Source organism: Pomacea canaliculata, linkage group LG5 (assembly GCF_003073045.1).
Source record: "Pomacea canaliculata isolate SZHN2017 linkage group LG5, ASM307304v1, whole genome shotgun sequence".
NCBI lineage: Eukaryota > Metazoa > Mollusca > Gastropoda > Architaenioglossa > Ampullariidae > Pomacea > Pomacea canaliculata.
The window spans coordinates 27,991,462-28,004,288 of NC_037594.1; the positions used below are offsets into that span (position 1 = coordinate 27,991,462).

The 12,827-nt window shown below is 41.3% G+C and overlaps 1 protein-coding gene across 3 annotated transcripts in view; it reads left to right on the forward strand.

The window, feature by feature from the left end:
• LOC112564769 (calcitonin gene-related peptide type 1 receptor-like) overlaps window positions 1-5,690 on the forward strand; it is a 69,894-nt gene extending 64,204 nt beyond the window's left edge. Inside the window, exons 11-13 of one of the 3 annotated variants that reach the window (XM_025239833.1) lie at window positions 875-916; window positions 1,167-1,343; window positions 2,370-5,690. In XM_025239833.1, coding sequence (XP_025095618.1) covers window positions 875-916; window positions 1,167-1,343; window positions 2,370-2,468 — 318 coding nt within the window. In that variant the 3' untranslated portion in view covers window positions 2,469-5,690. The remainder of the gene's footprint in view (window positions 1-874; window positions 917-1,166; window positions 1,344-2,369) is intronic. The other 2 variants (XM_025239834.1, XM_025239835.1) reach the window with 2 other exon arrangements.
• Window positions 5,691-12,827: the final 7,137 nt, after the last annotated feature.

The following is a 12,827-nucleotide window of genomic DNA, read 5'->3' on the forward strand; positions in this document are numbered from 1 at the left end:
AGATGTTGAATAATTCAACTGTTACAAGCTCGATCCCTTTTATCTTGTATAAGGTTACAAGTGTGCGATGTGTATCTCTCGCGAGGAAACTCGTTCACCACTCAACGTACTCCACCACCACCACCACTACCATCACCACCACTACCACCACCACCACCCAATCTCATGAAATCTGAGGAGGCCCTGCACCAACAGTCTCGAGGCACGTGTCACAGAGAACAGATAACAGCAGGCTTTCATCCAAGCCATCGAGACCAACTTTGTCGTTAACCTTAACGTCTGTCGAGTCCCGCTGGCTCCGCAGCAAACAGTCGGCCTGTGTTACTGGCGGATAAATACCTGACCCTTGACCTCACGAGCCTCTGCGACAGCACTGAGTGTTGATGTCGAGTCGTTTGTGGGCGACGTGTGAGTAAACGTGAGAACAGAAATGTCGAGGTGGGGGTGACAGGATGAGGGGTCGTGATCTCTCCCTGGGCCGTGTTGTTGAAAGTGCAAGGATATCAGGTGAACTTTGACGACTACCATCAGCAACTTGCATCAATGGCAGACCGGTTTGCTCCACCGGCAATAAACTGTCTGCAGGAAAGAAAATGATATCTTGAACTGCAGACATGGCCAAAGTTTTCAGGTTGGTGCCATGGCCTGGCTGGTGGCTAGAAGAAGGAGGGTTTGGGGACTGGAGGGAAGCAGAACCTGATTAGGTTACGAGCGTGTACACATTGAACTGTTCTTCTATAATGAGAGAGAGCTATGCTCTCTTAGTTTCCTTACATATCTTTTCGAGAAATGTAGTCTGTTATTTTATTTAAAATTGTTTGCTATTATAGTTGTCAGCATAAAAAAAACTGAATAATTTTTTTTATTCCTTCAGGGAGCTCTGGTGTCTATCATGTACTGCTTTTGCAACGGTGAGGTGAGTGAATACAGCCGACAAAAAATTTCTTGTTCTTGTTAATCGAATTTTAGTTTAAATATATGTAAGTTGAGCGGTAAAAACTCTCAAAATACTTTGAAGGTGTTTGTCAATTATGTGATCGATAAAAATGATCGAAATGGCCGGTGTGCATTGATTGGCCTCCGCCCTAAGTGCATTCAGTGGGTTAGTCCCACATCCAACGCCATTTTGTTTGTCTCGTTCCTACTGTTGTTGTTGTTGTGTTCAGGTGACGTCACTGCTGAGGCGGAAGTGGCACCAACATCGCCTGATGAGTGGTCAAGTGAGGAAAAACACGGCGCTGACGTCATCGACGTACACCGAAGGCTACTCAGTCGTCAACACCTCCATGAGGGATCTGTCCGGGCAACGGCAGAAGGTCGCCTCTGACCACAACAAGACTCTGGTACGATGACAGGCGTGTCTGGGTGTCCACGTGAGTGAACGGAAGTCACTGTGACAGCGAGTCACGTGACTTTGATCCGATGCCATTGATAATTTTGTTGGAGTTAATGATAAGTCAGTACACTAGGTATAGTGTAGATAGCGTGTGTTAGGTATATAAGACGAAATTTCTGAGCACAGTGACTCAACTAACTCACAAACTCACTTGTACCGTGCGTGTCCTGATCATGAGCATCACGTGCATAAATATGTCAACAGGAATTACTTGCTGCTTTTCTCCATAAAAATGCGCGATGTATATCTGTATGAAATGTCTGAGTGTACACATTGTCCACCTGTCACTTGTAGGTGCTTGTTGATATGACAGTGCCCGTGTTTGTGTGTCTGTGTGTGACTGTGTTTCTATCTCTGTGTATGCATTTGTATATGTAAGTGTGATTTATTAATAAATAATTTCACAACACTTTACACTAACTGACACGATTATATATATATTTTTAGATACCGGTAGTTGTAAAGAGCATTGTAAATACGGTAAATCTATTAAAAAATGAAATATCGTTTCAAAAATTGCTTGTATAGGATATCCATTTTGAACATTTTTTTTAAAGAAAAGAATCAAGTAAGAGTTATGTTTAAATTCGTACGATGAACTTGTGAACGGTTGGGAAAGAGAAGGTGAAGGCTTTCCTCTTGAAGACAACATTGTGAAACCCTATAAGAATTAACTCCAAACTATTCGGTAAAACGAAATAATAATGATTCCCAACCTCTGGTAACCCTAGAACCAGTGAACTATACGTGGTTCACTGTGTCAAGGGGACGGAAAAAAAATCAAGTAGGCAAAGGCTAACACCAGCCTCGAGTTGGTAACTACTTGGAAGTCGAGCACACGATTACATGGTATGTTGTTGTGTCGCCTTTTTTAAACTGTTTCGGATAATGAAAAAAAACCAGGCTGTTTCATCGTCTGCTCTTTTTTTTTTTTGTGATGCAGCAGCGGATGGGTCTGAGGGCAGAAGCGCAGGCCCGCAAGCTGCATTCATTAGAGAGCTTTGTGCTTGCAGGACGCCGCCGAAATGAAGCCGCTCAAACAGGAGGCCGTGGAGGTCACGTGACCAGATGATGGCGCTGGCAGTCTCTGTCCATCGACACGCTAATTCTCCATCAGCAGCCAGCACGATGACATCATCTACAGTCCGCGGCCAGGGTGTCGTGGTTCCCTGTCACGTGGTGCATGCGCCACGCTAGTCAATACTCTCTTCTTCTCTTTTATTTTGTTTTTTTTTTTAACTGTGCTACATGCCTAATTGCTGGTCCGTCTTCACCCTCTTATTTGTAAAAAAAATTCTCTTTCAAGCCTTCCCTAGCCTCTTGAGGATGGAATGAAGCCATTTCTTCTTAGAAACAAATGTTTAGACATGGACAGTCGTACACATTTCACTTGCACGAACTGTTTAAAGCTTTGTTTATGTAGAGAGACATAGATGTTCAAACTTTCGTTGATATTTTCAAGTGTAAGAAAGTTTCTAGACAGACGCGTGTCTATTGGGCTCTGACATGTAAGAAAGTTGTATTGTATACATAGAAGGGAAATAGGTGAGCCTTTCCAACTTTTTTCCAAACCACAACAGCAGGAGCTATGTCTAGGTACAGGTCTGTGAACACTTGCTCACAGAGATAGATAGATATCCTAATTATAATACTATTGTTGCTTATATGTTATCCATTATTTCAAGTTAACTCCCTGTGTATATATTGTCGCCATTGAAGCCCCCATTCCACAGAACACACACTTCTGTCTGCCTGAGCGGTCCGGTGGCGCAACGGTTAGCGCCTGTCACCAATGCAGTGAAGGTTGGCTGCCCTGAGTTCAGTTCTCGTCTCGGGCACGCTGATCTTTCTCTGCACGTGGCATCTGTTTACATGGCTGGCTGCTTGCCGTGATATAGCCTTAGTTGCTGACACGGCGTAAAACACCAATTCCCCCCCCCTCTGTCTGCCTGACCCGGACAAGGACCAGTAATCGCTACAGTGGGAGGGTGGAGTATCCAGCACACTGAGCACAGCTCACTCAAGACACTACATTATATTTGCTATATCCCACCCTTCCCCCGCCTTCTGTTCCTATCACTGCCCCTAATTTTGCATTACAATGAAGCAAGAAGAGTTCTAAGGCCATGAACCCCTACCTTGGGAACCTGGACAACCAGCGACTGTGAAGACATGTCACGTGGAAGAATGGTTTTCACGGCTTGCGGCTGATTTTTTTTATTGATGATTGTCACTTCGTTAGTGTCATCTGTGGGCTGAACATTTACTGAATAGTAAATCACTCAATAATAAGACAACGTGAGGTTTTCTTGGATTTTTTTTTTTTTTTTTTTTTTTTTTTTGAAGGGAGGGGAGAGGGGTTGGGGGGAATCGTAGAATTCCTACGAATTAGAATTCCCTTGACACATCGTTTTACATCCATTCTCTGTTGGACAGTTTGCTCTCCCCTTTGTGTTTATCGTCCAGTCGATCTGTGTCCATTCTCTCTCTCTCCTCTCCCCCAGTTGTTCTTATGTTGCTGCTAATCAATGAAAATGTTCATAAATGACACAAAATAAAATGTATGATACCAAAGAGAATCACTTCGTGAAAAAGTGTTTATAACTGTTAGCCCAAAGATTAACTGTTATTTTGAAGTATTATTATGGTCACCATATTTTATTCTCGATTGCTTTCATTCTGTACAAAATTAATAATTCATTTGATGGGAAATTAACGTACTTTGTTTCTAAAGAACCAGAAGGTTGTGGTGTGTTTTGAATGAAAACGAAAGAGAAACTGCTCTTCTATATGCATATAAAGTCATACAGTCGGGTTTTTCCCTTACAAGAACTGTGAGAAAGATATTAAAATAAAATCAGATTTATTCCTTACAAATTTGATCATTAAGAATTCTTTTAATAATCTATATTTCCTGTATTATTTTGCCTCGCTGACATGGTACTAAATTACCTAAACAGCTACCTACCTGTGAGAGGTAAATAATAAGATTAAAGGTTACAGGTGTTTAAACTTATATTCGAGACACTTCTGTGGTTCTATGACAAGGGTGGGCAAAGTACTGCCCGATGATGTCTTTGGACTGGCCTGTCTGCCAAAATGTGGTACCACTTGTTTTCTTTTTTTTTTTTAATTCAATCTAGGTTAATTTGACTAAAATTTAAGATCACAAATAACACGACTGACATGTCTGATGGAGTCATCAGAGAGCATCGGGGCGGCTGCCTTCAAAGGAAAGGATTGTTTTGAAGTTCTACTGTGAGCGAATTCAAACAGCTTCACTTTTTAATAAATTTTTAATATGTACTCCTTTGTTGTCCATTCCATTATAAGTAGGTTTGTTGTGTAGTCACCTGACCTGGGTTTTGGGTGTTTTACCAACCGGTCGCATGGCTTAGAATTTTGACACCGGTCCGCAAAAAGAAGACTTTGCCCATCCCTGGTGTAAGAAGTCCAAATGAAATACATCTCGATATTAAATTCATCCTGTCAGGCGGAGCAAATCAATCGTCTTGTAGTTTTGTCCAGTATCTCGGTTTGTATGTCCGATCAAGGCTGTAGTGGTGGTGGTGTTTGCCATGTTCGTATCTCACCCCGGTGGGTGAAACGTATTCACCATTCTTGCTGTTGCCAGATGTTATGATTACTGTTGTGATTAATGTGTCCATTTTAACTCACCTTTTTCTTGATTTCACAATACACCACTCGTCCTTGTTATAATTATATACGTGAAAATCAATTCATCAGTTCGATTTAACACATTTGCCCGCCATTGTGTACTACTGCTAACTCTTGCCACCACCATGGGACGATTAATACAAGTGGTGAAGACTGTGTCGAGACAATAAGCTTTGTGTACTCCAAGTTATCCGGGTTCCTTTCAATTAATTAACTCTGTTCTTTGAACAAGACTCCATTTGTTGTTGTCTACTCGGTCGCCGTAGAAGTGTTATGTCGGTATTCTTTGTTGGAACTAGGATTGTTTGTTAAACAGAAAATTTCCTCTTTCACACAACGGCGAGCTTGCAGAATTATGTTTCATTCCAACAGCATTGTGCCACCGGAAGCCAGAAAAAAATTTATTTGATGACAAACGAGCACTGCACGAGACTTCATCTCTTTTGACTGTTTTCATCTTATCACCCTCCTTCCCCCTGTTTCCAATACTTACCGATCTTTTTGTCCCAGTTCTCTTCTGTTTTTGACATATTGTCGCCCTAGTTAAGTCAATATTTGTTATTTATTATCTGTGATCATACTTGCATTTTGTGAAACATTAAAAAGTGTTTCCGCACTTTCTTGTGTTAGGCTTGTGGATTTTTAACACCCAACTCTCCACTCGCTTTCTTTATTTTGTTATTGGTGTTGATCTTCTAATTTGTGTAATTATTAGTGAACTAATTGTCATCTTGCAGTCAGTCTGGGGTCCCTATATTCTTAAAGTTAATATGTAGACCTATTGTAAAATCACGTGCAAAAATATGGCAAATGCACAAACGCACACGCACGTAAAATGCAAACGCATGCATGCACGTGTATAAATATATAATCGTTAACAAAGAACTGTACATCAGTCACTGTTTTCGTTGACCAAGATTCCACAAAGAAACTCAGACCACGTGGTCAATTGTTGTGAAAGAGAGAGAAAAACTCCCTCTTCAAACCTTTGAGTTCATCGAGATGTTCAACAACCAGTATCTCTACCTCTCTTTTCTTTAAGCTATTCACAGAAAGAGTCCAGTTCTTGTGAAATATAAGAGGCTCTTAATCCAAAGCAACCACTGGGGTGAGACGTGACCTCCGACCCTCATCGTTACTAGACAAGAAGCCAGGGTAACACGCAAAGAAAGTCGCCCGGAGCTTGATGATGGCTAACCTCTAACACTTAGCTAACATATACCAACAGTTGATGAACAGTTTTAGCTGAAGGCTTCCCGACAGCCCTCGAGCTGAAGCCAAGGGACGCTGCCAGCACTCGGCGCACAAACCAGCTGCTACACATGCTTGGAGCAGTGATTAGCGGTGTTCTGATGTCGACATTTTTTTTATCCGCCTGTCAGAGAAACGTGTCGCCATTAGTGGAGACGACAACCACACGAGTCGCTTGGAGAGCTCACGTGCAGTCAAGTGCTGCAAAAACTGCAGCAGAAGCCAGGGGCTCCTCCGACCTCTTATGTCTTCTTTCTGTTATCGCGAATCAACCTCATCAACCGCCAGTTCTGCGCATTGCCTTCTTCTTAAATTCGATTTGGTCCTCCTTTGAACTGATTTAGTGGGCTTGTGTCTGGAAATTGTTGTTTGCTTGTACAGTTGCGTGATACAGAGCAGATGCATGTGTGGATGTGCGATTGTGTATGCACGGGAGAGATGGAATTGTTGGTCTGTGTATATGTTTGTGTGTACACGTGCGTGTATGACATGTGTGTCGGTGTGTGTGTGTGAGTGCATATGTCAGGGGGAGATTCGTCACTTCTGTCCAAGCCCATTGCCCTATGGAAGAGGGGACGACAAATGATATGACAATATTACAATTTAATCTATCAATATACACCGAAGCAATATGATATATGAATATATATATATAAGCAACCTACATATTGACCAAATATTAAGTCATGTTACGCCAACATTTCTAACTTTCAGAACATTAAAAAAGATATAATAACAAGGACTTGACTATAATTTCATCTACTAATGACAGCAAGATATTACCCTTAAATAAATCAGGCAAAGTATCGAGTTTCATATGAATGTATCTAATTTCAAGATGCAAATAAGCTTTACAGCATAATACAAAATAAACTTCCTCTTCTTCACCTACTTTACATGAATGGAAAATTAAATCCTGGACACAATGTTTCCTTTAACGGGAGTAATTAGTGACAATATTTTATAAACTCACTGTAAACTTTGCCATTTATCCTGCTAATGAAAATCTGAGCTCATTTATAATTATATTTCAACACTTTGTGAAATACGATATGTACAGTAAAAGGACAATCTATCACTGCTGTTAATATGATGATTCCATTCCTACCACCTACACATAATTAATCTTTCTTTCAGTATCTTATTAAGTCTATTTACATCTTCCATATCTTGGTTGAACCAAACTAAACCAAATACAAGATAAAAAAAACTTTGCTTTTATATTACCCAGTTCATTTTACCTTTATTATCTACATCATACATTTATACACTTTATATAGTAGTCTTTCATTATTTATTCAATTTAATGTCAGAGAGAGATGTACTCTATTTTTTTCTCCTGGTATCCTACCTGCGCTCTTCCTGTTGTTGTTCAGTCATTCATCTGTTTTGCAGGAGAGTGTTTTACAGAATCAGAAAATAAATTTTCCTTTTTTTAAATTAAATCCTAAATCATTTTGAGTCGCTGCATGACGACAGCCGCCATGCCCTCACACCCACCATCGTTTATCCGGATCCTGAGTCTGTTCCAGGCTTTCTCTGCACCCCACCCCACATCTCTCCCCACCCCAACCACCAAGGCAAGACAACCTCGTGTTTGTTCACTCTGGGATGGGTTCTCAGTTGTCCATATTTCATATGATGTTATGTCAGACGAGGCAATAATCCTGTCTTGTTATTAACTGCGGTTTTCGTCTCGCGTGAAGACTGATCTCGCTGACATTTGGACGAACAAGGGGCGGCAATAGAGAGTTGTCTCCCTGTTGGTGTGACTTATAACTTTATGTCGGACTCTTTATTGCTGTCTCGTAGCACGCTTCGGGGAACGTGACCTGCTCCGAAGCGAATATTTCTTGTCAGGCAAGAGAAATTCAAGCGCTACGACTAATTTGTCAAAGGAAATTAGTTTGTGCTGTTACTGCAGCTTGGAGGAGCTCATCGCATGCATCCTCCTTCCACACTGTGCAGAGCAGGAGTCTTGAAATCATTGTACAGGCTGGAAATAGGCACAGCACTCCAGATCGTTGAACCGGTTCCTCTTTCATGTTAGTGGCATCCACATAGTAAGTCAGAAGAACATATAACACAGTGGTGCACAGATGGATGGATGGACCAAGAGCCAGGAAGACAACTTGTGATAGGCTTCTTGTCCACCATTTACAGGGATCCAAGTAAACACGCTTGCAAAGATGTCAGACCTTTCCAAAATGTGATAACGAGCAATCACACAAAATATTCCCCATAGGGTCTATCGACCTGACAACAACCGATGTGAGGCAGAATCGCTTTGTCCCCGACATCCTCCCAGAAGGTTCCAACAAGAAAGAACATGCAAACACAAAGAAAAGAAAAAAAAATAAAAGAAAGATGCATGGTGTTGGCGAGAACCAGAAAGAGAATGAGTCAAAACTTCTTGAAGCATCTCGCTGGAATTTTCTGTAGACGACATTGAAGTTCAAGAACATTTGCTGTCTTAAAACATGTTTCCTCAGTTTTGCATCACCGGCATCGTCAACGATGTTTGTTTTTTCTTTCCTCTCTCACTCACAGTTCGTCGTTAATCATCAGTCATCTTCAGTCATCAGTGAAATAGCTGAGGCTAGACAACCTCCGTGATGTTTTAGTGTTCATGATTGTGTGTCCGCCCTCGCACTGACCCCCGCCCATTCTTCTAGCCTCCTCCCACACACGATCTCATTTACAATTTTCGTGAAAGCTGCGCAAAAAAGCAGGACAGTTCCCCCACCCACACTCCTATTTTCTAGGCGATATGAACCGTGAACTTTGTCCTCGCTGGTTAAAAGTTTCCTTCAATTTTTTTTTCTAATTTTTATTTTATATTTCTCGAGTTTCAGCGGGTGACAGGCAAAGTTTCTTTAGTTTGGGAGTATTTCAAGTCACGGAAGACTTGTATTTTTTATATTTAAAGAAAAATGCTCATAACACTTTTTCATCGTTTGTGTGGTGCTCTGAGGAATACAGACTGGAGCCAGATTACAACAGCATACATGTCTCAAACCAGTCCCTGGGTCACTGACCCTCAACACAGGTCAGATGATGATGCTGCACATTGCCAGGCGACATCACCACGGATATTGATGGTTTGGAATTGCGGAAGGCGCCTGATGTCGGCTGAATCGTCTGCCTTTCAAAGCAAATTTGCAAGCTTACATTTCCAGTTTGTAGAGAAAAAAAAACTTTCAAAGAAATGAACTGAAAGTGCACTGAATGTCTCTGCTCTTATGCCTTGAACTTCTTTGTTCCTCCTTGTCATCATCATCATCATCTTGCCCTGCACAGGAAACCACGTACAAGACTGTGTAATATAGGCTTGTATGAATATTTCCTCTAACATGGTAGTGTCCTCCCTAATTGGCAGCTTTTCGTTGACGACAAAATATGTATTCCCTGGACAGGATTTGTGCTGACTGCTGCTGCGCCGTGGCATCCTTGTTATTGAGTTAAGGATGCCTCCTGTGATCTCCTTATTAAATTAAAGATGCCTCCCTTGACCACCGTACACGTCATTCAGATCAGATGCTGAGACGAAAATATCAATAAGCATAATCAATATATAAGAATGAAGTTGTCTCCCATGAAATAAAGGGACGTGGCATGGACAGACAGACAGACATGCGTACAGACTCGTCAGACAGACACACTTTAACCTCGCTTTCCACCAGCAAGTCTCCACACATCGCTCTCTAACTTGTCGCTTGGTGTGTTGTTAAACTGAAACGTTTGCTGTCAAGATGAGACAGTTAATGCAAATTAAGACTTCAAAGAAAAAGGCAATAATTCTTGTTGTCCATAAGAGAAAAACGCCTCAAATCATCGTCAGTGAAGCTCGTTGTTAATGAAGAAACATTTTTCACAACATTTTTCCATTGTGACTCATTTAATAATGCCATCAGAGGGACACGCCCAGACCACAGATGTCAGAAACCCAGAAAAATCCAAAAGCGTTCAGACGTTGTTAAGTTCGGTCTCTTCATCATTTAAACCCTCGTTTCTTCGCCAGGGAGCGTCTGACAGCATCAATCAGGTCAACAGATCGGATTGGCAGAAGAGGCGACAGCCGCAGATGGATGCGCGCTTGGAGAGTTACGGTCTCTTTGTTTCCAGTAGATGCACAGACCACGTGACCTCGGCTGCACGTTGACGTCTCCCATTGCCCTATAACAGGTCTCCTCACCACTCCGTCCATTTTCTTTTTTTTTTTTTTTTGCTGAGGGATCGTGAGCAAACAAGGCAACTATTTCGAGAGAACATTTTTCTCTCAGCTTTTGACATCTTGTAAGCCTCACCGTATTCGTTAGACATAACTTCTGTTGTCTTCCTGTGACAGGAATGCTGCATGCCTTCTTCTATCTATCTGTGTGTTTGAATAGTTTTGGCTGCATAGTTTTTGTATTCTTCGTCGTCATTAAATATCTTGCTTAGAGTGTGTCGACTACAATGATTTATGTGTCTGTGTGAACAGTGGCTCGGTACAGCGCCAGGATTTATTCAGAAAAACATCAAAAAAATAATGGGACATAAAACTTGCAGCTTTATAATAATGAAGATATTTGTATTTCCAGCCATCCAATACCCTGATCCCTGGGTTTTGTGTGTGCGTGGGATTTTTTTTCTTCTTCTTTTTTTCTTTGATAAATGAGAAGATTGTAAAGTGTGTGCTGAGTCTGACATCTGAATCAACATTCCGGGGCGAATAAAGGATAACATGAGATCAGACAAAATGAAGAATTAGGGGAACAAAAGGCGGAATACGGTATCTACAGAATAGAAGGAAATGTGAAATGCTTTTGATGTACAAGATTAAGAGAACAAGTTATTTACGGCGATGTAAAAATGAAACATACTTTGCGAAATAAGCTACAGCAGGAATGGATTTATATTAATAGAAAAAAGTAAGTCTTGTTTGAGAAGCTTGGCACAGAAATGGCCGAGAACCTTCTCACAAGTCACAAGGGTTTCATAAGTAAATGAAACTATTTCTGTTTTGGGAACAAAAGGTGGGCTACCATAAATTATTTGTCTCTGTGTGAGTGTGTGCATCGCAAGAGATTTTTTGAAGACAGAGTAGACTAGTGTGTTTGTGTGTGTGTCATCCCCCAGACACACTTTATGACTTTTCAAGCTTTTATTCAGATGTACGTGGAACAACAGCATGCAACAACCGTCCATTGAGAAATAACTGTCTCAGAAGAGTAAGCAACAAACATCGAACAGTTCTTTAATAAGACTGGTGTGATGTCTTAGCGACAGATATACAGACGGAAGAAAGGACAGATAGAGGAATCCTTAATAATACTTGTTCAACACTCTGTTAATTACATATATGACGAAAATCAAACAACATTTCTTGTAGAAGGTATTCACACTCTCTGCTGAAGTGACCCCGACACAAACTTCCCCTAATGAGGTCTTTAGAAGTATCTTCATCTCTTCCGCCATTGAACTGACTGGATCCTCCCTCCGTTGATGGGGGGAAGCTACCCTGTTCATTTGCGACGCTCAGCCTTGTGGATTTTTTTCTGTTAAGTTTGAGCTTGATTTTCTTTTCCTGTTCAAAGCAAATTTATTTTTTGCAACAAAATGGCGCCTGGTTGAACCTTTCTTCAATGGCAACGAGCAAGAGCGCATATCCAACGGTGGAGCTAGTGAGAATTCAGCCTTCTCTCAGTCCTTCTCTCACTCTCAACCTTTCACCCACCCACCTCCTTCCACCCCTTCAAATTTTTTAAGAGTTGAGCTGGAGCCCAAGACAGAAATAGGCAGAGCATGCTGATGAAAAGAAAACTTTCATGAGGCTAATTTCACGGGGAAAGCACCGTCTTTTCTCTCGCTCTCACATGTTCACGGGTCGCAATTGATGTTTTTGAAATGCGACTTAAAAAAAATGTTATTTTGGTGAGCATGTGCAAGCCTCTTGGAAGCTTCCAATGGTGCAGCTAGCTCTGTTCCCAGGCTCTGCAGCATTTTTTATTATCTTCATATATAACTTTCGTTAAGAATTCTTTTGGTCTAATGACTATTGTTATATAACTTATTTGAAGACTTGGTGATAAGTGAATGCTGGGTGGAGAAAGCTAAGTGATGTGAAAAATGTATTTGGGTTGGGCTAGGTACAGGAGGGACTGCGAAAAAATAAAACGAATTTAACAGTTTGATAATTTTTATAGATAAGCATCCTGTCTAAAACTTCGGAATCGACAAGAAATCTTGAAAAAAAAGGGGCTTACTTTTTAATAGCTGTGTGTCTGTGTGTGCTCCCGCATCATCTTATCATCTTATCGTCGTCATCGTCATCATCCTCCCACCTCTCTTGTGACATTAATTGTGACACTCTGCAGAACTCAGACCAGAGCTCACCACATCTCTCTCGGTCCCCCTCCCACTTTCTGGGATCTGATGAATAACAAGTCTGTGCTCTGCTGTATGTTATCTTCCTACCTCCTGCCCTCTCTCCTTGGCCTCCCTGTAATGTTCTCTCACG